This window comes from Dermacentor andersoni, chromosome 1 (genome assembly GCF_023375885.2).
Source record: "Dermacentor andersoni chromosome 1, qqDerAnde1_hic_scaffold, whole genome shotgun sequence".
Taxonomy (NCBI): domain Eukaryota; kingdom Metazoa; phylum Arthropoda; class Arachnida; order Ixodida; family Ixodidae; genus Dermacentor; species Dermacentor andersoni.
In genome coordinates, this window is record NC_092814.1 from 24,114,046 (window position 1) to 24,139,085 (window position 25,040).

The 25,040-nt window shown below is 44.0% G+C and overlaps 1 protein-coding gene across 2 annotated transcripts in view; it reads right to left on the reverse strand.

Moving 5' to 3' along the window:
* Positions 1-1,009: 1,009 nt before the first annotated feature.
* Ide (Insulin degrading metalloproteinase) overlaps positions 1,010-25,040 on the reverse strand; it is a 267,382-nt gene continuing 243,351 nt past the window's right edge. For both annotated transcript variants that reach the window (XM_050192991.3, XM_055061253.2), the window contains exons 24-27: positions 24,263-24,410; positions 11,787-11,848; positions 5,181-5,279; positions 1,010-1,196 (exon numbers count right to left, since the gene is read on the reverse strand). In XM_050192991.3, the coding sequence (XP_050048948.1) occupies positions 1,080-1,196; positions 5,181-5,279; positions 11,787-11,848; positions 24,263-24,410 (426 nt within the window). In that variant the 3' untranslated portion in view covers positions 1,010-1,079. The remainder of the gene's footprint in view (positions 1,197-5,180; positions 5,280-11,786; positions 11,849-24,262; positions 24,411-25,040) is intronic.

Below are 25,040 nucleotides of genomic sequence, written 5' to 3' on the forward strand. Positions count from 1 at the left end.
CCTCCAAGTCCCCACCTTTGATTACACTGTCTCTGGGACCGGCCCATTTACTGTGTGAGAGACTAATGCCAAACCCAGGAGAAGAGGCAAAGAAAGGTTCACTTAAAAAAAAAAAAAGAATGCTGGCTTAGTTTACCGTTTGTCTCAGTGCCGGAAGGGCGCTGATTCGACCCACCAACTACAGATGCACAAACTACACAAACGTTTTTGAAAAATAAGCATATATAATAACACGTACATTGTGCATGCACAATGTATGTGTTGTATGTGGTTTATCCCATACAACGTGCCATGTACAACGTGCCATGTACAACACAGGTGCATATATGATTGTACCGTATATATGATGGTATTGCTAGTACCAAGCATGATGCAAATGTGGCTTCATTTCTTTTCTTCCCTCGCCACTGGTACAGTCAAACATGCAACATTTGCATGACATGCGCCATGCTCTACCAACTGAGCTACGGCAATGGCTATCCCTCTGTTCACCTTTGTATTTTCATACATCTATATAGTGCCAGAGTAGTCATTTTGTTTACTTTCAACATTAGTGATTACGGATTTCTCTTGTGCATGCCATGGCTTTGAGACACATGAAGCGTTATCCATGTTGCATAGCAACAATTTACCAATAAAATGTTAGCTCGTGCATCTTCTAGATGACGATGAAGAATGAAGTTACAGGGCTCGTTCATCGCTGGAATTCTCTTCGCACATCTCTCATTGTGCTGTGGCTCATTTCTACGAGGTCAAGAATGTTGTGTCATATGATTCAACACATTTTAATGCTGAATAAGGCTTTCCCTTGCTCTGCAACGTCCACCACAGTAAGCGAGGGATGCATTCGTCACTCAAATCTGCAGTGTGTTTCTTGAAGTAATGTCACATTTCGTCTAGTTGGCTCACGAAAGCTTTGTGTACGCCAATTCCCACACTGCGTGGGATCTGTGTAATTTTATTGGCAAATTGTGCTTATGCTACAGACACTTAAGGGCATGTTAACACATTATCAAGGCACAACCTTTTTATTGATAAAAAAATCTTCCCATATATCTGCAAATTCCTTTTGCCACAGGCTATAACTTCGATTTAGCTCCAGTCTGAGGTGGCTGCACATTGATACATGCCTTTGGTAATGGGTACAAGCCCATGCTCCTTTTGAACTCTGTGATGTTCTTTATCCACATGGGTCCCTGCAACAGTTAACACATCGCAATACACGTTAATTTGCTGCTAACCAAGAATCATGCTCATGAATAGCGGATGTGCAAACATTACCACTCTTCGAAGTCAGAAGTGACCAAAGTGGTCACCCGCATTGCATATCTCTAGAAGCCAGTGCTCTGGTAACGGAACGTCAAGCTATTCACAAGGATGTGCAAGCTGTCATTTCTAAGCTGTCTACAGTGAGACACCTGGATCTTCACAGATTCCTTAACAGCCATTGAAGAGCTCAAGGAGATTTGCCAGACAATATACATTCTGAGTTGCAATACAGTTACAATGAATTCAAGGCCATACTGTGAACCTTAACCCTTTGATCGTCAATGACGTAATCATACGGCGCCGCGAACAAGTCCAAAAATGGTCGATGCCGTATATTTACGGCACTGTCTGTTCGTTTAAAAAGCCTTCCAATTTCCTAACTTTTTTCTTTTCTGTCATGTGCTGCCACTATGTGGGGATACAGGGAATTTTTTTCGCACGCCTTCCTCTCGCAGTTTTCGTTGCATGGTTTGTTTTAGCACTAGTTTGCTCCCGCGCGTCTATATACTACCGCTCGGGCACTGGCGTGTGCGCAGGTGGGTGGCCGTTTGGATTTTGTTTCGCGGGCGGTTTTGGCTTCTTGCGCTAGCGAAACTGATGGCTATCTCGTTCCTAATCGCTCAAAGGGCGACCGCTTGTTTCTCGCTCGTTTAGTGCTCACAGGGGTGCCCATGGGAAGGATGCCGTCGTGCATGCGTTTCTGTTTATTTTTTTTTTTTTTAAGATTCGCGAAAACTAATTGCCCTAGCTGGTTGGCCATAACATGAAGATTAGCAGAAGTTTGTCACACATGTTGCTTTTTTTGATGGGCACACAACCAGTTTTCTTGAGTGCGCGCACCTACGCAGTTCAATTACGCTATGAACGTACGCATGAGTTTAAGAGCAGGAACATTTGAGACTTGCGAAATATTCTCGTGTGTGGATTTTCAAAGCCTTGAACTATGTGCATAAAAATACATAAAATTTTTAATTCTGATAAGTTCATTTTCTTTTTTGTTGTTGTTATTCATGAATGAAGAGTGCATATATACCAACGCAAAATATTTTTTTCTCGCTTTACAGTCACCCTAGAAAAATTGCAGTAAATTTTTTTCGAAATAAGTCCCTAAGAAAAATTGGAATCTGCAATAAAAAAAATCGACCCTGGGCGGTCGCATATGAGGAAAAAAATCGACCCTCAAAGGGTTAACAACACTGCTGCTGACCAGAATGCATGCAACCCATCCCCCTCGTGGCTCTGTCTCGCACCTTACATGCCACTTTTAAAAATTCTCTCTGGCAGGACACATGCGATCATGTGTCTGCTTCCTCCATTGTCACACTACTAGGGAAGCTGTTAGAGCCAGTGGTGGCCCTTACATGAGCTTTCACCAGTACATGGAACGGGCTGCACTGAATGCATGTCCAAACTGCCCCCTTCCAGTGACAGAAGCCTGCCACTTTATTAGACCTGTCCAGCCTGACAACCAGAATGCCCCCATCTCCTTCTGCAAGCCAGCCACAGCTACATGACACATCTAGCTATGACTGCTCTAGGTACATTACAACAGATACCACAAAAGACTGAATTTATATACAACACATGCTTTACAGCACACACAACAAATATGTAAAACAAATATAAAACGACAAGCCTTCCTCTAAAAAAAGTTTACTTCAGGCTTTGCAATACTACAGTCAAGAGAAAATTGCTCAAATGCGTGATACTATAACTGTTTTCCAAAAATCTTATCCAGTTCAGTTGGAACAAGACTACTGTATAAAAAAATCAGATGCAAAGTAGTATGCAAATGAAGCTGAAAAGCACTGTTCATTGAATTTTTTTTCAATAATCATTACGAATTTGCAAACACTAATGGCTTATTTTTAAATATCTCTTTAAATGCAAAACTTTCCAAGCAATAAGGTGAGCATATGAAAAACTTAGCATCCCATTGTTTCCATCCAGATAGTTCAGATATTTTTTGCTTAATATATAGCAGTTGGCACATTAATCATGGCATGAACCCTCAACTGCTTTAGCATGCAAAAAATTACAACAGGGACTGCCAAGAAGGGAGAAAAGTTAATTCAAGGAGTCTCCCATCCCAAAGATACACAGCAACATCCCATGGCAAAGGGCTCGAGATTAATTTCCGCACCCTCTGGCTCTAACTTTTTCGGTGTCGTTCGCTACCATGCATATGCGAATGGATCGCCAATGATCAACGATGTCGATTAAGGATTTCGGCACACTGAAACCAGCGTTTCAGATACATAACGCTATCTAAAAGGATTCCCAGGAAAAGGACTCGGAATAAGTTTCGATTTTGTTTCTGCAGTATAACTGTGATTTCTGAGGCAACTTTTAGTAAACTGAAGCATGTGAGTTGTGTCTAAATTTGCATGGCATTTGACCTTTGTTGCTCCCGAAAAAATAAAGAAAAATAACATCATGCAGCTTGTGCTTGCACCACAGCAACATTTTTGTGATGAGAGCGCTAACAGTAAGTCGGGGAATGACATTACATCATCAGATTTGCAATCTCACAGCACTGGACGATGATAATTACATTACGAAGTCTGGAGCTGTCATCCAGTAAGTTTAGGTTTCGACTCTGTGCAGTTTCACTCATTCCAAGTAAACATCACAAAGTCTGCCGCATCTCAAACAAGCAGAACTTGTCATTTTCACAATGTTTAGAACAGTTTCAGTACGAGAGAGTTACCAACTTCATCCACATGTTCAGAACTGAGTCCACATGCACAACATTTATCTGTGAGATGTATACTCTAAATTTCTTATGACATTTCTTTTTGTGGCTGCATGCTTTTTGTATAGTATTTTTTTAAAAGTGACCAAAGAAATGTCTGCATCACAAGCTTTTTAATTATTTATTAAGGATTTCAGTCTTGCCATTGCTAAAGCATTGCTGATGACGGCAAACAAATCTTTTTCATATACACCTGCAATGCAAGTGGTTCATAAAAATGCCATCATTGGGATGGTGTGGCCAGAGGCTACTACACTGGGCTGAGCTGCACGTAAGTGGTTTATGACACAATGTAACCATCAGCTGGGATCACCACATGACATGGCTTGTGGCCCACAACGCCAAGCCTCACGGTGAATGACGAGTTTTGAATGGTGCCACTTATTCGCTATGCGCTCAGCAGTTGTTGATATGCTCCTAAAACATGATTACTGGGTTGATAGCCACCTATTAAATTTGATAAGCGACAAGATTTTTTTGCCAGTAATCCCTTGTACTACTAAAACATTTTTGTAAAGAGTTTTGCGTTAGAAACTACAAAGAACCTCTGCACATTCTCCTAATTGCTAAGCTAGCTTCTCCACATTGCTTTGTTACACAATAAATGACTGAATCAGCCATTGCTCAACTGAGGAGAGCCTGAGTGCACAGCAGTGCTTGATGACTTCACATGGTTTTACCATGCAAACCTCATGGACACCTTTCATACCAATGGGGTAAAAAACTTTTGAACTGTTTGCCAAATTTCTATAAAATTTGGAGTGATTTTTCGCAACAATATATGTCTATGTACCAAATTTAATTCCATTTTGATATAGCTTTTATAAGTTATGGCTCATTGACCTAGCAGTCTCACTATGGAACTGCAATTGCTCACACTCAGTTGAGCTGAAAACAGACTAGCACGATACATAGGTCACATAGTAACAGTCATGTCTGCAAAGTATTACACTGATGTGTACCATGAGAACAGATGAAAATTGGAACAAAGACCACCATGTTTTTCTCGGAGGAACCACTTAGCCTGCCAGCAAGATAAAATCCCATGTATGGCATGCCGATGTCACAGATAAAAGCCAAATGTAATGAAAAAAGCACAGTAACTTCATATAAAGTTACTCTCACGAAAAAGCCATCTACTACCAAAACTACATACATTAGTTGGGCTTGTATCTGCAGTGGTGTCGCCCTGACCACTGCACTTGATGTGTACAGACAGTTTCTTTCTGTATGGTGCTCCAGCAGCAACATGCTCCTAGTCAGAAAAAAAAAAAAAAAGGATGCATGAGTTATATACGTTACAACAGAGTTTGTTGTTGAGCCATTGCCAAGTATATTGAGTGCCAAACAGTATGGTGGCTAGACAGTGCAGTGAACTGAACAGGATAAAAAAGGGGTGGAATTTCACAAAAATGAATGTGTGGTTACTGTCAGTGCCAGGCCTTGAACATCAATGTGTGAAATTTTAAAGCGCTGACAGTAAAAAAAAAAAAAAAAAAAGAAAAAAAGGAAGTAGCAAATACAGGGTTTCTACAGAACACGTACTCAAAATTTAAGGCCAATTTAAGGACTACATGGATGCTGCAGGCCAAAATTGAAGTAACAAGAAAAAATCTTTGCTCACACATATGAACTAACAAATACAGTAAAATCTCGTTACTACGAACACCACATTAATGAAGGTTTCAGATTTACAAATTTTTTTTAGATCCCCACCAAAATGGCTATATTTTCAGTGTAAAAAACTTTCAGTACTACGAATTTCAGATTACCGAATATTTCAGAATAATGTACGCAATTTAATCCCATAATCGCCAAGATGCTTCGGTATTACGAAGTTCTGTTGAAGTTTTGGTACCAAGTCCCTAAGGCTTACACCTATCATCATCATCTACAGCAGCAGCCATGTGCTTGGGAACCCGTGACTCTCCTACTATATCGTAGGCCTAGCGTCACCACGCTGACAGCGATCGGCAGGAGCTGCAAAGTTATCGGTGCTGTGATTTTGTTGCGCATTGGCTTTGCTGACAATGAGTTCTCCTGGCCCCCGCGTTAAAAAGAAGCGACACCAGTTTTCGCTCAAAGAAAAAGTGGACATTTTGACGCAGCTGAATGCTGGAAGAAAGCAAGTCGACCAGTGCAGGGAGCATGATATTCCCCGTCAACAATGGCAACGATGCTCAAGGATCGAGAAAAGATATTGAAATTGCATTGAGCAATTTCAATATCTTGAGGGAGCAGCTGGCTCCCTCAAGAAAACGCTTGCGACTTGGCAACTACCAGAATGTCGCCGCCGCCGTCCTCACGTGGTTTAAGGATGCCAGACAAAACGATGTGCCCTTGCCAGGCCCGATTATTCAAGAAAAGGCGCTACAGTTCGCGGCTGCCTTGGACATCTCCGGTTTCGATGCAAGTGCCGGACGGCTTTACTGCTTCCGGCAAAGGAATGGCATTGCGTGGCAGGTTGCTTGTAGCGAACAAAAGGCAGCAGATGCCAAGAGTGCGGTTGCCTGATGGAACGAGCGCTTTAAAGAGATCATCAAGTCTTTCTCCCCAGACGACGTTCTTAAAGGCGATGAAACGGCGTTCTTTTATCAGTTGTTGCCTGATAAAATAATGAACTTCAAAGCTGACAGGTGCAAGGGAGGAAAGAAATCATGTTTCCGTGTATCGGTTCTGTTCTGCTGCAACTCCACGGGCACGGAAAAACTCAAGCCGCCAGTTGTTGGCAAGTCTGCTAAGCTGCACTGCTTGAAAAACGTTGTCTCGTTGCCTTGCGACTACCGAGCTAACAAAAAAGCGTGGATTACGCGAGGATTGTTCACTCAGTGGCTGCTGCAGCTCGACGACACAATGAAGAAGAAAGACAGAAAAATTCTCACCGTTGACAATTGCTCGGCACATATAGTGAACGTGCGATTGAGCTATGTGCAACTTGAATTTATGCCCCCGAATTGTACTTCTTTGCTCTAACCTTCAGACTAAGGTATCATCAGATGTGTGAAGGTCGAATTTCGGAAGAGTCTTGTGCACAGTCTCCTGATCAATATTCGACTGAAGCTGCCCACACAGGTAAACATCCGTCAAGCTGCAGAAATGCTTACAGGGTCGAGGTGAAACGTGAAGGCAAGCACGATCAGCAACTGCTGGCGAAAGGCAGGCCTTTTAAAGGCTTCACCTACGCCACAAGACTGCGAGGACACAGAGGAGCTCAACCCAGAACTGTGGAATGAGCTTACCGAGAAGCTCCCCGTCGACACCATGGTGACCTTCGATGATTACATTGACAGTGACAGCGCGGCGGCTACGTCCGTGGAGCTCACCAACGAAGACATGGTGAATAAAGTGCATGAGCAAGAAGATTGCAGTAGTGACAAAGACGATGCCGACACTGGATCAACACACGAAGAGGAAGAGAATGTTTCCAGCTCGGATGTTTTAGTTTTTCTAGAGAAGACGTGATCATTCCTCGGGCGCTGTAAAGATGTCCCCGATGACGTTCAGAGGAAGGTCAAGGATGTGGAGGCGTTCGTCCTGCAGCACTTGCTGTCTACTCGGTAGAAAATGATTACAGACTTCTTCAAGCAATAAATTGTACTTAAACTGTGCCCAGCGTTCTCGTTTATTATTTACGTACGAACACGCACATCTGCTGCAAAGGTATGTAATTTTTGTTGTTGTGTTACATTACTGACATGAAAATGTTGGGTTTTCAGTACTACGATAATTCAAATTAACAAATTAAATTCATCAGTCCAGCAAAGTATGTTGTAACGAGATTCTACTGTATTCAGATCTACTTCTTAGCAGCAATATTGTGCAAATAAGCAGTCACTATGTTAACCATATGCTTCAAGATCTTCAGGTGGCTTTACAAAGCCTACTTACCCATCGTAGTGACATTAGTTGCCTTCAGGTACATTGCACATTTTGCTCGATGATTGAAGCTTGATATAATAAACACGGATGTAACAAATTATCGAATATAAAGAACTAAACATGAGACTTGGTTGGTCAGGCTGTATTTTGACGGAGTATATTCCCCTGCTATAATGAAATCGAAAATGCAGGATTCGACCCGGTACTGGCTATAGCGAAGCAAATTTTTGCTTGCACGTGCCTATAATATATATTCTCATAGCAAAAATGCCAAATATAGTCAATTGACTTTTCAGATGCCCGATTTTTTGGACTTGCACAATTTCTGTGGCACCATCACCTCCCACGTGCAAATTTAAAACGGCAATAGCAAAAATTTTAGACCCCACGTGGTGCTTCAGGCATGAAGCACGCGAGTGATGCCACAAGCATGGTGGACATGACCAAAGTTTCCGCACTGTCCACTGGGACGAAACCAGAACTTTGGTTGCCGACTCCTGACGATGGGAAGCTGGTTGGGCCTAGTGGCCTAAGCAGTGTGGCAAGTAGAATGGCTGGTGACAAGCAGTCGTGGGAGCTTGTCACCAATATGTTCAAACTCGTAGACCTTATCAGACACCAAGCGTGAGATCAGACCTATAGGCCGTAGTAGCGAGGTACGGATCCATGCACAGTACCCTTGGTGTCTGAAAAGTTTGCTGGCAGCATGCTCGTTTTTATGCTCACACTTGTAGACCTCACTGGCTATCGATCGTAAGATTAAATGAATGGGCTATAGACCAACACCCATAGTAGCAGTGTATGGATCCATGTATGGTTTAAGAAGTCCGTTAATGGCACACGTTTTGGCCAGTGGCTTGGCTTGGTTGCGCTGCAGTTCGGAAGTCAACGTGCTCTTCCTGTGCCTCGTATCAGCACGGCAAGGTGTGAACAGATTATCAAAATCCGTAGAATGCCCTATTCTAGCCCTTTGGAGGCATCCTACTTGCATTTACATCGCATAGGCCTGATTGCAACTTTTTTTTTTTTTTCTGATATCTGCACGTACGTTTATAAGGAATATCAAATACAGTTACACCTCAATACAACGAAGTCAGAAAAATTGGCGATTTGCTTTGTAATAATGGAATTTCATTAAATTAAAATTCCACTTTTTATGCAAATAAGTACAGTCACTGATGGATTTTCCTAACGCAGAAGGAGCTGCAAAATTTTCTGAATAATCGGGCCATCAGGTTAAGCAAACTTGAATTAGAATAAAAAATTGATTTTGTTGGAATTGAGAGTCACCGACGAAATATATGATTTCATCATGTTTAGGCGATATCTTCACATCGGTGATATGAAGCAAAGTCAGCCATGCTTTCGCATCCACTCTGCCCCCGTGGCTAAAAGTGTTGCCTGCAATGGGAAGACATTAACATGAAAAGCGTTGGCAACAGGGAGTGAACGTTTCGTCTGCCTCTCCCTTCAATGCATCTCCGAAGCTCAAGACTATACAACCTGCAGTACTAAAGGCGCGAGAAGACAGCGTACATGATGCCACGCCATGTTGATACACCCACGTGGCAGATTACCTCAAAAGCAGGGTGCGCTGCACATCCGTTCAGCTGCACTGACAGCAATGCGCAGCCACGGCTGCACTAGGAAAGGAGATGTGCGCCAAAAATAATCAGCTCCCACACACTGTGGGAATCAATGTAAGCGAACCTTTCTACGTTATTTGGTTTGATTGATGATAATTAGCGGTGAATATGATGGTGAATGTGCAACTTTTTCAGCGTCCAATATGAGAATGGTGAGTTGATGTTAAATGTTACCTCATGTGTACCACGGCTGTTTGTCTGCGTAGTACACAGAACACACAGGGAGACGTGTTTGCTTGAGGGGTTGTTGTGCATCATTGTTCATAATCTCCGAGAGGACTGAGCTTTGTCATTGCATCACATGGTACATCGCATTGTGGCAAAAGCGTTAAAGTTTAATTGAACTATGGGGCTGTACGTGCCAAAACCATTATTAGATTATGAGGACTGCCATAGTGGCGGACTCTGGATTAATTTTGACATCCTGGTGTTCTTTAACCTGCACCTAAATCTAAGTGAACTATCATTTTTATATTTCGCTCCCGACAAAATGCAGCTGCCACGGTCGGGACTGAACGCGCAACCTCGAGCATGCCATAGCTGCCAAGCTACCTTGGTCGGCACAGAAGTGTTGAAGTGACGTGCGACCGCTTCCGTAGTGCCTTCTAGACCCTATGGTGTTTTATTGCGGCTTTGCATCTGTATTCCCGGCGTCAGTTGTCCGCTTGACAAATTTGCATGGTGTTTATTTTCCAGAAATAGCAGATTACCGTACCGTAACTTCAGCTTGCCCACAGCTGCTGTTTCCTTACCTTCTCACGTCATCTTTTCCCTCTCCCACCCTCTCCTCACGTATGGGAACTGCGAGAGTGGCAAGGCTGTTATTCAATTGTTTTGCGACTGCGTCAGTTCTACCCATTCTCTGCCTCCCCTCCCCCCTCCTCTCTACAGTTCTATCTATGTCCCCTCTGGACTGTTAGTAGAAAGGTAAGCGCTGCAGTTTGTCCAATGTTTTTGAGGGGGGTCAGTACATGCTCTGAACCACCCCCCTATGTGGTGTGCAAGGAAACAACGCAAAAGTCGAAGGAAGAGGCAAAGAAAGCTTCGTTGAAAAAAAATGCTTTCAGAATTGTTCACTACCTTCAGAAGCCACCACAGGCAGTCCTTTTATTGCCGTGACATGACCGGCAAGATTAGTGATAGTGTGTGACATGCAAAGTTGGCTCACAATCCTGAAGGGTGTTTCATAAGGATATGCGGGACGTGAGTGTGCTAATCAAGCTCTGTAGCTTTTTGCAGCTGCAGAAACTTTTGACCCCAAAGCTTGACCTGCCAAAACTATCGCCGTTACTCATGAAATAGCCACCAACCTTACCATAACTTCACATCCCTACAAAGATAAGGTCTACATGAGGTGGAAGCACTACTGCATGCCCACAGTGCAATATTTTACCAAGGTGCTAGATGGGCTTGGCGCACCGTCTACCTAGACAGCAATGATCAGAAAAGAACCGATTGCTCATTGACAGCACAAACAGTAGGCTGCAGCAGGGCCAAGGCTCCCAGAAGAACTATCCGCAGCCACTGCACTGGGCTTACCATGTCATGATTCATCTAGTATGAGAAGTAGGAGAGAAAAGGCCGCATATGTCCAACTCCAAACAGGCACTCAGCAGTTCAGAAACATAGTTTTGGTTAGCTAAGGACACAGGAGGGAGCCCAAAAGGCAGCTCCCAGGAGGCACTAAAACGAAGAGATCAACTGGTGTGCACATTTTAGTCCTGTGCCACACGTCACTCAAGTCAGGAAGGAAAAGCACGGAAAGTGTGAGAGGTATGCCCTAGCCATGTCTGCCACATTACTGTGGCAACAGCAACTCCTGGATATTGAGTTCGGCAAATGTGGCGGACTGGCGGACAAAATGTGGGAAGGCCCCCTATCCACAGCTGAGAGCTGAATGGAGGCTGAGCGGTGGCCTCCATTCGTGCGATAAGGGTCACTCTGGAGACTGCATTTGTGGGCCTTACACAGCAGTGATGCATGCAGCCCTTTGAGTTTTCAAGCAAAAAAAGGACTAAAAGTCCAATGCAGTTTGCAGCAACATCGCCAAAGCAACACAACTTTGAAGATTTGTGACACTGCTCTATTGACCTTTGAAGACAGCTATTCATGCTTTAACCACAAGATATACGAAAATTTATATTCAAAATATTTCACAAAGTACGAATTTAAAAACACTGCACTGAAATAGTGATTTGTTAGAGTCACACAGACAGGAGAGGTGAGTGAAGACATACCTTGAAGAATGTAAGCAAATCAGCCTTTGTCAATGCTTCCAGGCAGGCCACTTCAATCTTGTCTGCGAGAGTTGAAAATTGCAAGCTGTAAAGTACTGGCCTTGTGCAAGACCAATGGCGAAACAGAAAACAACACTCTAGTGACAGAGATGCGACGTGTCTCTGTGATTTTGGCGAGAGACGCATTTCAATGGCATTTTTAGCGCTGTTCTTCACTTGCCTTACGCCACTTGAAGTGAAAATGGTAAAATTGCAAAAATCTCGAACTTCAACTTAATAACTCTGAAACTCTGCAATCAAAACGACATCACAGTTCTGTAAGCAGCACCTAATAATACATCTAAAGTGGACAAAAGGTGATGTATTATAGAACACTCTGAAATATGCCACTAATTTGTGAGTAGTAGGACTTCTGCAAGCCCTCATAAACACTGTAACAATTTCACATAAGCTGTAAATTTATATATCACATCAGTCAGTTTGAGATGCTCTAACAAGTGCAGTTTGCAGAACTGCGAAGTCTGTTTTTAGTGCAGAGTTAAGGGCTTGCAACCTTTGTGCTTCCATTTTGTTTTTTACGTTACCAATTTTCAGCAATTTTTGCAAATGATTCGAAGTCCTAAATCAATAATCTGCTTCCTAGCATTGTTAGAATTTATATGTCTTACCCACCTTTGGGCTCAGGTCAAAGAAGCCTGGTCAAATAATAAAGTTTATTCTCTATCTATCTATCTCTCTCTCGAATGCAACCAATTTCATCCAGATCGGTCCAGTGGTTGTCTCATAAAGCATTTATGCATTTTGTATGTATTTGAATGGGGAAATATGTGTTGGCGCATAGGTAAAGCTTCCTCTTAATCCTTTCAGGCATTGTATGCACAAACAAACACGCAAAGATAGCGCACCAAAATCAAAACCCGATTAAAATTACGGTATATAAACAGCATCGCAAACATCTTGAGGCCCTTCTGATTGGACCTGTGATGCAAGTTTGATTAATACCTGTAAGTTATTTAGTAAAATGAGTTGGAAGGTAGATGGTTAGACGTTGGCCCTTGGTGACAGGTCGTCTTCATGTAGCAGGTTCACTTCTTTCATTGTTTTTACAGCGTTTTACATCACGCATATATTTCAAGTTACTTGATAGGTTCCAAATTTGGTAGGCATGAAATAGTTGATATTCTCATCACTGACATTCCTGTAAAGAGTTCTCACATGGAGTCCATTACCTGTAAACTTCACGAAACTCACTGAACTAATGAAAATTCATAATTTATTCAACAGCTGCACTGTTTTTGTAATTCTGAAGGTGCAAGAAATGCAATGAAACAAAATTTTCAATGAACAAAATTAATTGGCACCTGAAAGGGTTCAGCCACAGAATAGAGCTACAATATCAGAAGCTTGAAAAAGTTATGCATAAGGAACATGCCTGCTACACATGATGAATTCACTTTGTCAATGACGGCGACAGCGTGCGGACGCTGAATACTCAAGCGCATTTATTTTTGCAGTTGGCGGCCTGGCTTCTTCTTTCTGGAGTACTGGAAGAGGCCTTCTTTCACGCCAATGACGCATCCTCGATTTCCTGGCCTGTGAGGCGACACTGCATTCGTACCGCTTCCAGCATAGCCAGTGACGCCATCTGATACAAGAGTTAAGAAACTTGGAATTGCCGCGACGGATAGGCGTTGTTTTCGTGCGGCGAGCATCACTTTGTCAGTGACGGCGACAGCGTGCGGACGCTGAATACTCAAGCGCATTTATTTTTGCAGTTGGCGGCCTGGCTTCTTCTTTCTGGAGTGCTGGAAGAGGCCTTCTTTCACGCCAATGACGCATCCTCGATTTCCTGGCCTGTGAGGCGACACTGCATTCGTACCGCTTCCAGCATAGTCAGTGACGCCATCTGATACAAGAGTTAAGAAACTTGGAATTGCCGCGACGGGTAGGCCTTGTTTTCGTGCGGCGAGCATCACTTTGGCAGTGACGGCGATGGCGTGCGGACACTGAATACTCAAGCGCATTTATTTTTGCAGGTTCGTAGTTATTGCTTTGTCTTCTTGTAAACGGCATCATCGCACTACTGTCGCTGTTGCTACCGAGTGTGTTGTGGCTTGCTGGTTGTAGTTGGAATCGGGCTGTCGTTCGATTGTCCTGGCCGAGTTACTAAGCGCTAAAATGGGGGACCGTAACACGAGACCATTAAATGAGGTCACCAAGGCTCTTACAGAGAAACCCCCGAGTAGCATCAAAGAAGTTGCGAAAGTGCTAAATGAACTAGTAGCTAAGCTGGATGTGTTTGCCTCTGGTATGATGACTAATTTAGAAAAAATGGGGAGCTCCAATACAGAAATTTGCGCTGAACTCACGGGCATAAGGGAATCGATCGATTTCATGAATGAAGGGTTTGAGTGTTTTAAGGGTGATGTTGAAACCTTTCGTCGCGAGCTTGCCGAGGTGAAAGCGCAAAATGTTCAGTGTCAAAACACAAATGAACTGCTCCACACAGAACTGAAGGAAGCTAAGAAAGAAATCCTGGAATTAAAACAATTCAGTCGGAACTCAAACCTCGAGATCGCGGGGCCCCCAGTTGTTCAGGGCGAGAACCTTTTAAATGCTATACAGAAAGTGGCTACTTCCCTGGGCGTTGAGATTGCCGAATCCGATATTGACATTGTGCATACAGTTCGCTCTAAAGATAAAGACAAGCCGAATGTCGTGGCCAAGTTTGCAAGCAGGTCAGCCCAGGACGGGTGCTCAATGCCGCTAAAAAGACTCAACTGAACGTGGGCCTCCTTGGTTTCGGCGGGGAGCAGCCACTGTGTGTTAATGAGCACCTTTGCGTTGAAACTAAGGTACTCCTCACTAAAGCAAAGCAAGCAAAGTGGGACACAAAGGATGGAAATTTATTTGGGTGACGCAGGGGAAGGTTTTGATGCGCAGAACAGAAAATTCCACTATATTACACGTCACATGCGAGGATGATCTGATGAATGTTGTGCGAGTCTGCTTTTCCTTTTTTTTTGTGATGTGGAATTTGCTTGTCCTTCACCATGGCTTTTTCATTTTCTGAAGTTGAAGAATTGATGCGCGATAAAAAGTTCTTTTCAGTTTTTCATTGCAACGTACGCAGTGTTAGAAAAAACCTAAATGATTTGGTTGTGCATCTGTCAAGGTACGAATCCTCTTTTGATGTCACTGCATTGAGTGAAACGTGGCTCAAGGATGATGAATCAGTCTGTCTTCCGGGTTATAGTCTTGTCTCGACCTCGTCAATCACATACGAGAGGATGCGGGGTTGGACTCTTTGTGAAAGATAACCTTGTCTACCAAGTGCTGACGTGGCAACTCTTTGTGATAATTGTATTGAAACACTTTTTATAAAGCTTTCCAATGGACTTATAGTTGGGGTACTATACCGGCAACCTAACTCAACGATAACGGTCTTTCTTGAAAAATTTGAAACTATCCTTGCAGAAATATTTGGTGGGAAATGCAATGCAATCATTGTGGGAGATGTTAATATTGATCTATCATCTGGCACACAGAATAACTATACCCTTCTCCTCAATTCGTTCGCATTGCGTAATCTCATCTCAGAATCAACCCATATAACGAGTATCTCATGCACTTTAATAGATCATGCCCTATGCAACATTGACACAGGTGTGAGAGCTAGTACTTGTGCTGATATGATTGCCGACCACCTGCCGATTTTTGTCTTATTTGAAACAGAGCTATGTAAGCAAAAACAGACATCACTCAGCAAAATGCGTACTAAAATCAATTACGTTTCACTACGCAAAATGCTTAAACAAACCACTTTTGCTTCTGCCTATGACAAGGATGTTAATGTTGAGAACGCACAATTCTTAGCTCTTCTGAAAACCGCTATTACCCGGAGCTCTACAGTGGCCACTAAAAAATACAGCCAGCCAACATGTCCCTGGATGACAACCGATATCTTAAACATACTGAAGGAAAAGGACAAATGGTACCATAAATGGAAGCAACTAAGAACAAACGACTATTATCTAAGCCAGTTTAAACGCTACCGCAACCTATCTGTGTCTCTCATGAAGAAGAGGAAAAAAGAATATTTTTCGTTACTTGTAGAGGAGACTCAGGGTAATACGAAAAAAATGTGGGACATAGTTAATGATGCAATTGGCCTTCGTTCAAGAGTGGATGTTTTGCCTGAATCAGCTAACGAAGACATGGCTGAATTATTTAATGCCCATTTTGCCTCCATAGGACCTTCGCTGGCCTCACGGATTAATATTGATTTAGCCTCATTAAGAATGCCTGAGCGTGTTGACAATACTTTCGCACTGTCTGACTTATCAATAGAGGAAGTGACAGCGGCAGTCAGCAGTCTCTCAATAGGCAAAGCAGCAGGCTTAGACGCAATACCTGTGAGACTTATAATAAACAATATTGATATTCTAGGTACCCATTTGTTGCATTTTTTTAATAATTCCCTGAGAAGTGGAGTGTAGCCTCATGAGCTCAAAGCCGTTAAGGTCACACCTGTCTTTAAAGGTGGTGAGCGGTCCATTCTATCAAACTACAGGCCAATTTCGGTATTAAGTGTAATTAATACAGTATTCGAAAAGGTGCTCTGCAAGCGAATACAGAGCTTTTTAACTAAGTACAATGTCCTCTGTCCAAATCAGCACGGTTTCCGACCCCAAAGATCCACTTCCTCGGCAGTTCTGGTCCTTACACAACTGATAAACACCACATTACATAGCAACAAACTGGCCATAGTTGTTTAGTTAGACATATCAAAAGCCTTTGACACGGTTGACCATTCGATATTATTACAGAAAATAGAGACTTATGGGTTAAGGGGGAAAATTCATGATTTAATTAAGAGTTACTTTTCTGGTCGAGAGCAATGCGTTGTTACCAGAGACTATATCTTCGCTCCTCAAAAAATCACACTTGGCGTGCCGCAGGGCTCTGTACTCAGGCCCCTCGTTTTTTCTATATACATCAATGACCTTCCATTGTTTCTGAACTATTCTGAAGCTGTTATACAGTCAAACCCGGCTATATCGAACTCGCAAAAAAACGCCTATCAGTTCGATATAGAGCATAATTCGATATAAGCCTGCTGAATAATTGGATGTCATAAAAGCACATACCATTTATAAAATCACTTTATTAACGAAACTAGCTTAGTTTGGCATAAATTAGTCCTGCATTTTCTTCTGCTTGGGCAATTTCGCTGCCTGCGACGCACGCACTTCCCCACGTTGTCTAAGGAGTCGGAGCAGCTGAGGCCGCAACCTTCCGCATTCGCGCAGAAGCGCCGGACTAATGCGAGTGCACCAATCACTTCGGAGGATGTGGGCAAAGGACCGTAGTTACTTTCCTCAATGTGCCTACTTTCATTTGTGCTCGGTACGATGTCAGCGATGTAGTCTTCGTTTCCGGGCTCTACCGTGGTCGCGACACCATCATCTGCACTCACAAACTCGTCCACCGTTGATTCGAATGTCCCGGAAATTTTGACAGCTCGCTCCAAACTTCGGCAACACCGGCAACGGCTTCGTCGCATTCATCAGAATTTACAGTTCTCACCAAGCACGCGGAAACCGGCACGTATGAAGAACCCCTCGTACACGGCCGTGCATACGCGTCGGGCCCCATGGGCACCGGGTTGCGAGTCTGGCCACTTTAGCCCTAATCGTGCCGAGAGTGTTCCTCGGAATCTTGCACGCTGCGGGGACATCTAACTTCTCATCGCGTTCGACGCGATTTATGATTTCGAGCTTCACGACGAGAGGCGAATTCTGCCGCTTCATCACGGCAACACTGCGGGAGAAGGCCCACAAGGCGCAAACACGACAAACCAGAGAAGCAGCCAGACAACTCGCACTTTCACCATCTTGCACGAAGACAGCACAAGAGCCTCTGATTGGCTGTCTGAGCAAGCGCTGTAGGCGGGCCAGGATCATTTTTTGCTGGGGAGTGTCACTAGATAGTGATCTAAAGAAAGGAAGGACGCTTGATTCTGTAACCCGTGAGGGAGCACGGCGAAGCGTCGTCAGGGGAGAGGGGGTGGCAAGTGAAAGATGATAGAGAAAGAGGGAGGATGTGGCCTAATAGACTCCACTATGCGCGACAGGGGGAGTGTCGACGGCTCGCTCGAACAGCCCGAGGCAGCGCGGTCACGGTAGGGAGAGCGGTTGGATGGAGCCGCGCCGCCGGGTTTCCCCGCTACCGCGAGGGAAAGCCAACTTCTGGGGGCACTTTTCCGCCGCTTGACGTTCGATATATCGGGAGTCACTGCAATATTTGTTCGATGTAAGCGTAATTTTTGCTATATATACTCATTGTAACTATACCGTGACCAGAAATTGTTCGATATATAGAATAATTCGATGTAAACGGGTTCGATATAGTCGGGTTCGACTGTATGCGCTGATGACACTGCGCTATATTTTACAGGAGATACATTTTTACATCTGGAGGGCAAAATTAACGAGGAACTTAGTAAAATTTCGCAGTGCTTCGTAAACAACCGGCTCACACTTAACACCGAGAAAACAAAGTACACTTTATTTGACTCAAGGAAAAAGAATATTAGCTGTGATAATTTATTTTTAACCTTAAATGGTACATATTTGCTTAATGTCTCCCACACCAAGTACTTGGGTGTAGTCTTTGAATCGGACATGCATTGGAAGCAACAAATTAATAATGTTTGCTCCAAATTAGCTTATGGCTGTCATATTTTATTAAGGGCGAGGGAGTGTTTTCATGCACTGATCTTACGCATATAGTACTTTGCGTTTGTCCATATTCACTTATGTTACTGCCTAGAGACATGGGGCGGTACCTATAAAACGTATTTAGAATCAATTTTACGCTTGCAGGAACGTGCTGTTCGTACCATAACCTTCACAAAGACAACCGACCCTAGTCGACCACTCTTTCAAGAACTGCGGATATTACCGGTATCAGTTGCATACAAACTAAAGATAGCTCAAATAATAAACACAGTAATAAGAACTAATGATCCATTTCCTCTTACACTGTTTAGATTGCCGCTGAGACAAACAAGAGCCGCCACTAATAATAGATTTAACCTACCTATTGTCATAACACTTACGGCCAAAGGCTATTAGAGTACAATGGTGCTCAGATATGGAATGAGATTCCCGATGACATCAAACTCAAACATAATTTTTCAGCCTTATTGAAAGACATTTTTCTTATCTGTCCAGAACTGTGGGACTAAATACCTTTGTGTTTGGTTTTGTATATTTATAAACCCATTTTTTGTTGTTTTTCAGAATATGTATGCGCTTTACATATTTGCAATACCGCTATTGTAGTATCTCACGTCTTTTTGTACATGTAGTTTGAATGTCTGCCATTTCTTTAGTGAATATATTGTATTTGGACCCTTCATTAGCCGAGCTGGCTATGGGTCCAATCATGTTTTGATGTATTGGTTTCACAAAGTAAAATGATGATGATTATGATGATTAATTAAGTATGCAGTACACACACACAAAAAAAAAGCAGCTTCAAAAGTCGGCATGTGTTCCACAGAAAATCATGGAAAGTGTGCCTGCCATATGTCTTTGATCGACAAGTCATCTGGTGGCGTGCTTTGGCAGTTCGGACTTTATCTAGTAGTTTTGGAATGTATGCTGTCTTCACTTAAAAAGTATCTTACATCGAAAATAGTATCTTACGTTGGAGCAAACTAACATGCAGTAACCGAGCTGAGTCATACTGAAAGTAGTCAATTCTATTTTCTTGTACTGCAACACAACTATGGAACTTTCCTTTGCCCATTAATTTTATCCACCCTTCTACCATAGGTTTCAGACATTTCATAATCACTGAAAATCACCATAGGAACATGTTCAATTACCAACTCGCCCAGCTTGCCGTCTTAATTCAGAAATGAAAATGCTCAAGAAAGGGGGTGGGGAAACAGAGCTGCGGTAGCTCAATTGGGAGAGCATTGCCCGCGAAATGCAAAGGTTGTGGGATCGTTCCCCACCTGCGGCAAGTTGTTTTTTCATCCACTTTCATTTCCATTAATTTATCGTTTCTTTATTTCATTTATTAAGCACAAGTAATTTCCCCTATGTTGTCCTTGGTGTCAGTGTTTGTTGGCTTGTGATTCTTTGCATTACTGAGTTGTCGTTCCTTTGTCCCAAGAGTACAAGTGAGACCCCCACATCTGGCTGCCCAACGTGGACCTTGAGGCATCGGACGATAGTTTAGCAGTTTTGCTTCATTCGCGACCTTTGTTTGAACCAAAGCATAGGGCTAGCGTGGATTTTGATCGCTAGCATTGGCGGCGAGCTTTCTTGAGCGAGGTGACGGCTGATGTAGTGTGTTTGGACTTTTCAACATGGTAAGCCTTTTCGCAAGTGTTTTTTTTAATGGCATTCGTCAGTACGAGAGCCATGCGGTCTGCATCGTGGGAGAGCAAGGCTTAGCGGCCGTTGAGCATTGGCAAACCTGACGCGAGTGAGAACGGAAGCCTCGTGGGTGGTCCGAATTTCTCATGTAAATAGCTCCTTCTATCTCTGACTCTGATGAAGTCGCAGCTCTGGGAGCCAGGTGTCGCAACGGGCTGTCTGGTTTTGCGACCTGGCACCGGGCGCTCCAACACCGTCTGGGACGGTGGGCGCCGTCAACTCGGATGCTGTGTGTACCGGGCGGGGTAGGACCACCTCACAGATCTGACGTCTCCTCGCGGCTGCCTGTCTTGCACCCATTTTGGGTGTTGTTTTTTGGATGCTGGTTGTTGTCAGAGTAGCGACGCTTTAGGCCTAAGGCTTTACGAAGCTGCCTGTCGCACGTGGAGGGACACAACCTGGTGGACCGTGGCGTTGAGGTCTTGCACTTTGCTTCCCTCATTCTAGACAGCTTTGCCCGAATTGCAATTGCTCGTTTGACTCAAGGAAGCGTGAACTCATGTGAACGTATTCACGTGAACTTAGCATCTGAGTAGCCACCCAATCTTTTGCTAGCCGAATTGAACGTCGTACCATGTGGGCGATGCGTATGCAGAATTCCTCTCCCTTGCGCTACTTTAGTGTTGGCCAAGTGCGTTGAGTGTACGCAGCGTGAATGGAGTCACCCCTGCTTTGCTGTCACCTGCACATCGTCTGCGCTGCTGCCCCGGACTATAATCGCGCCACCCCGGGCAATGGAGATGCTTGGGCCAGTTCGGCACATCAACTTCGGCGGCCACCTGTGTCTGGCTCATAACCGTCGGTGGGAGGGAAAAGAACCGGCAGTCACAAACAGCTACTGTGGCTCTCGCCAGCAGGGCACGTCGGCACGAGCGGCGCTTGCTCGTGCCGAGTGCTGCGTCGCCGTTTTCGGAGTCCTGGCTTGGAGTCGTGCCGTCAAGTGTGCAGAGCTGCTGCTGTGACCAGCGGACGCCAGCGGTGTACCCCAGGGACATTGTCGGCTCGCATGTTATGGGCAGCGCGTGGACATTTCCTTCGCGCGGCCACTGCTGCATGCACTACCACTTGTTTGGGAAGCACGTGTTGATGCTGGACCGTGTGACATGTTTTGCAGGAATATGTAGTGATTTAAGGTTGGGGGGACGTGGGAATGCGAGACTCTCACGCGCCCCCTGATATGGTGTTTTCCCTGCATGTCTCGCGTCTCCTGTAATCTGGCTTCTTGACGTAGCTTAGTGCCAGCGGCGGTCGGTTTGGTTGCAGCGCATTATGAGAGATGGCGCGAGTGTGGTGCTGCTAGTGCCACTTAACGACGGGGTTGGTCGGGCACGACTGGAAGTAGGCTCTTCCTCTTCAGTCTGTTTCACATGGCGTGATTTTCACTCAGCGATACAGCGAATTCCGTCGCTCAGCGACCGCCGCAACGTAGTGGGCTCTCCGCGACTGGATTTCGACTAGTTGGTCGCGCCGTCGCTGAGTCGCAGCGATCGGCGCGATGTTGGAGGGGCAATGTGTGATGAAACAAAGCGGCGTCAAAATAGGTGCTTTCCTGTTTTACCGCGCGGTGGTAGCTCTGCGGAGCAATGTCACGTGCCAGATTTAGTTATGTTTTAATAGGGCGTACCCAGCAGCGCCTGTGGCTTAGGAGCTTCATAAACATTTTTTTCCTTCTGTTTACACAATTCGTTTAAAAGAAGAAGCTGCACGCTATCCAGGTCGGGAGAACAACGCCGCTTTAACATTAAGCCCGCACCTACTTGATCGCCACCGTCATCAACCTCTTCATCGCTACAAATTGTGCCAGCTGCTTATACATGTAAACTCAACAGTAGCTTGTTCTTCTGCAAAAGCAAATACTCATCCAGGAAAGAAGTTGTGGCTTCCATAGTAACAACGAAAATAGAATGTACTAAATAAAACCACCCCACCAACACCACACAAGCCGCATGCTCATAGTTGCAGTGTTGTGCAGAGTCTCACTCACCGCATCTGCAATCAACGCTTTTAAACATTAAAAAATGGTGTACTTATTCTATTATCGAATAATAATAGGAAAATTCGAACATTTGACTAGTTTCCATGTTGGTTTTATTTAACGATGCAGGCATGGATACTTCGTGAGCAGGGAGCAACCTTGCGAATTGCTGCGACGGAAATTGTGCTGCCACAGACGCATGAGAAACCTGTCAGCGAAAATCGCTCTGCGACGTGCGCAGCAGAATAATTTTTATCGTCCCAATCGCGCCATGTGAAACAGCCTTTTGGCTCCGGGTTGGCAAGCGGCATGGACGTTCCACACGTGCGCCGATCCATGCTTCTGCGAGACCGTCTCGCGATGCCTACACCGGAATGGACGACAATGATCGTTCGAACGCGCCACCGTTCGTGTGACTGTACGCGCAAACGACCAGGCATTAATGTCCAGCATGGGATGGGATGAACATATTTGCTTGCTATCCGGTCGTGTTTGTCGCGCGCCCATCGGCATGTTTTGTGGATGGCAACTCGGCTAGAAGGCATTAGTCTATGAAATGTGCAATAAATGCACTTGTGATTATTTGCACTACTGTGTTGCCAGTCCTTTGTCTTAAGAGTACATGTATGGGTGAGACCCCCACAGTGTATACAAGGAATTTCCCTTTTTCGCTCCGTAGTCTCTGGTTTTCATTCTATGGCTTCTCAATGCTGGCATTTCAGTGATTGCTCACGTATCTACACATGTGTGGGCGTACGGCAGTTAGTTTGTTTCGTTTCACAGGCTGTTTGCATTTGTTGCACTCATAAAAACTGACGTCTGTCTGGCTTCTAACCTCTGAGGTCCCTGCTAGCTGCTTGCTCGTTTATTGTTCACAGGGATGCGATTACATATGTTAACAGGCGGGTGCTCGTATATACAAACAATGCTACCATGCCTGCGTTTCTTTTCTTGAGACTCATGAAAACTGATTGCCCTGCGCTGGCAATGGGATGAAGGTTTACAGCAAGTTTCTGACTTCATTGGTATTTCTGATAGGTGGATAACCATCGTGTTTTTTTGTGTGCGCATTCGATTATGCTATGGGTGTGCACACTGGTTGCTCTGCTACAAGTGAGTCGAGTGGCGATTCCTCAAGTGCCGAATCGGAATATGTCTATTGGAGTGCATTTACTTTCTTATTCTTATCATAGGTATTTATGCAAGCCCACCTGTGTTCCTGAATAAGCAATGCATGTTTACCTATAGAAAATATTTTGGTCACTTTATGGTCCCTAAAAAAATTGCAGTAAATTTTTTTCGAGAAAGGTCGGCCTGATGATTTTAAATCTGCAATAAAAGAATTCTATCCTGGGGGATCACATTTGGCTAAAAAAACAATTAACTCTCAGGGGGGTTAATACTTATGATCCACCACTTACCTAATGCCACATTATGCTGCTAACGTCACTTGCAGGAAAATGCCACATTGTGCTGCGATGCTGCTAAAGAATTGCATGCATTAATGCACTACAGTGAACAATAATTTCTTGACACTGACATAAAAATGACTTTCATGATACGTTGAAGTGCTGCGTGGCAAAAAAATTAAAATGTCTGGCCATTGGAGCCTGTGACCAACTACACAAGGCACACTGGGCACAAGCAATCAGTGAATTTACTACAGTGCAGCCACAGCAGCTCATGGCCCAATGCTGCAGCTCATCGTCAAAAGGAGCGGCAAGCTATTATTAGTGTGCCACAACCGTGGAAACAAGTCGACTGTTGACTAGCACACAACTCCAGGAGCAATGCTATGTAAGTGTGGTCCCAAAGACGACTGTGCTCGATTGTATATGGGATATTGTTCTAAAATATTCTGTACACTTTGTACAAACTTGGAAACTCATCAAGTTTTGAAAACTCAAGCAGCGCTGGTCAACATCACGAAGCCTTCATGTAGTAAGCATGCACGCAATTAGGCAATGGAGTGCCCAAGCCGACATCACACGCGAGAGTGTACCACTTGAAAAGCAGGAAGTTCCACTCAAATGAATTCCACTCACCTCGATCAAAGTTGTACTGTTGAGACAAAATCTCCATCCAGTATTTGCTTGCCAATTGAGCTAGCTTCTTGGGCTTTTCGAGACGTCGGGCTGCTAAGGCAGTCTTGTTAGACTCAAACTCTGGGTCACTCATTTCTTGAATGTAATTCTGTAAAAATTATGGTAGATTTACACCCAACAAAACCAAAAATACAGGTGACATGTGGACATGTAAGCTATATTGCAATGCCCAAGCCCTGCAAAACACAACTTCAGTCAAGGTTAAAGATAAACATTATGAAAAAGCACTTACGGTAGAGATGTTTTTTTCATGGGTGCTGCCATGTTGCATAGAGACACATGTATTGTTTATCTTTTTCAGGTGACCCCTTTTCACCATCTGATAATCATCATGGCTCAGCGCGGGACGCGCCCGCATGTATCGAAAGTTTCTCGAGTAGCCAACAAACAAAGACACCAAAGACAACATAGGGGAAATACTTGTACTTACTAATTGAATTAAAGAAACGATTAATTAATGGCTATGAAAGTGGATGAAAAAGCAACTTGCCGCAGATGGGGAACGATCCCACGTTTTCGCATTACGTGTGCGCATGCACGCTTGCTTACGCATTACGTGTGCGTAATGCGAACACGTGGGAATATTCCCCACCTGCGGCAAGTTGTTTTTTCATCCACTTTCATTGCCATTAATTTATCGTTTCTTTAATTCAATTAGTAAGTACAAGTAATTTCCCCTATGTTGTCCTTGGTGTCTTTGATTGTTGGCTTCTCATGA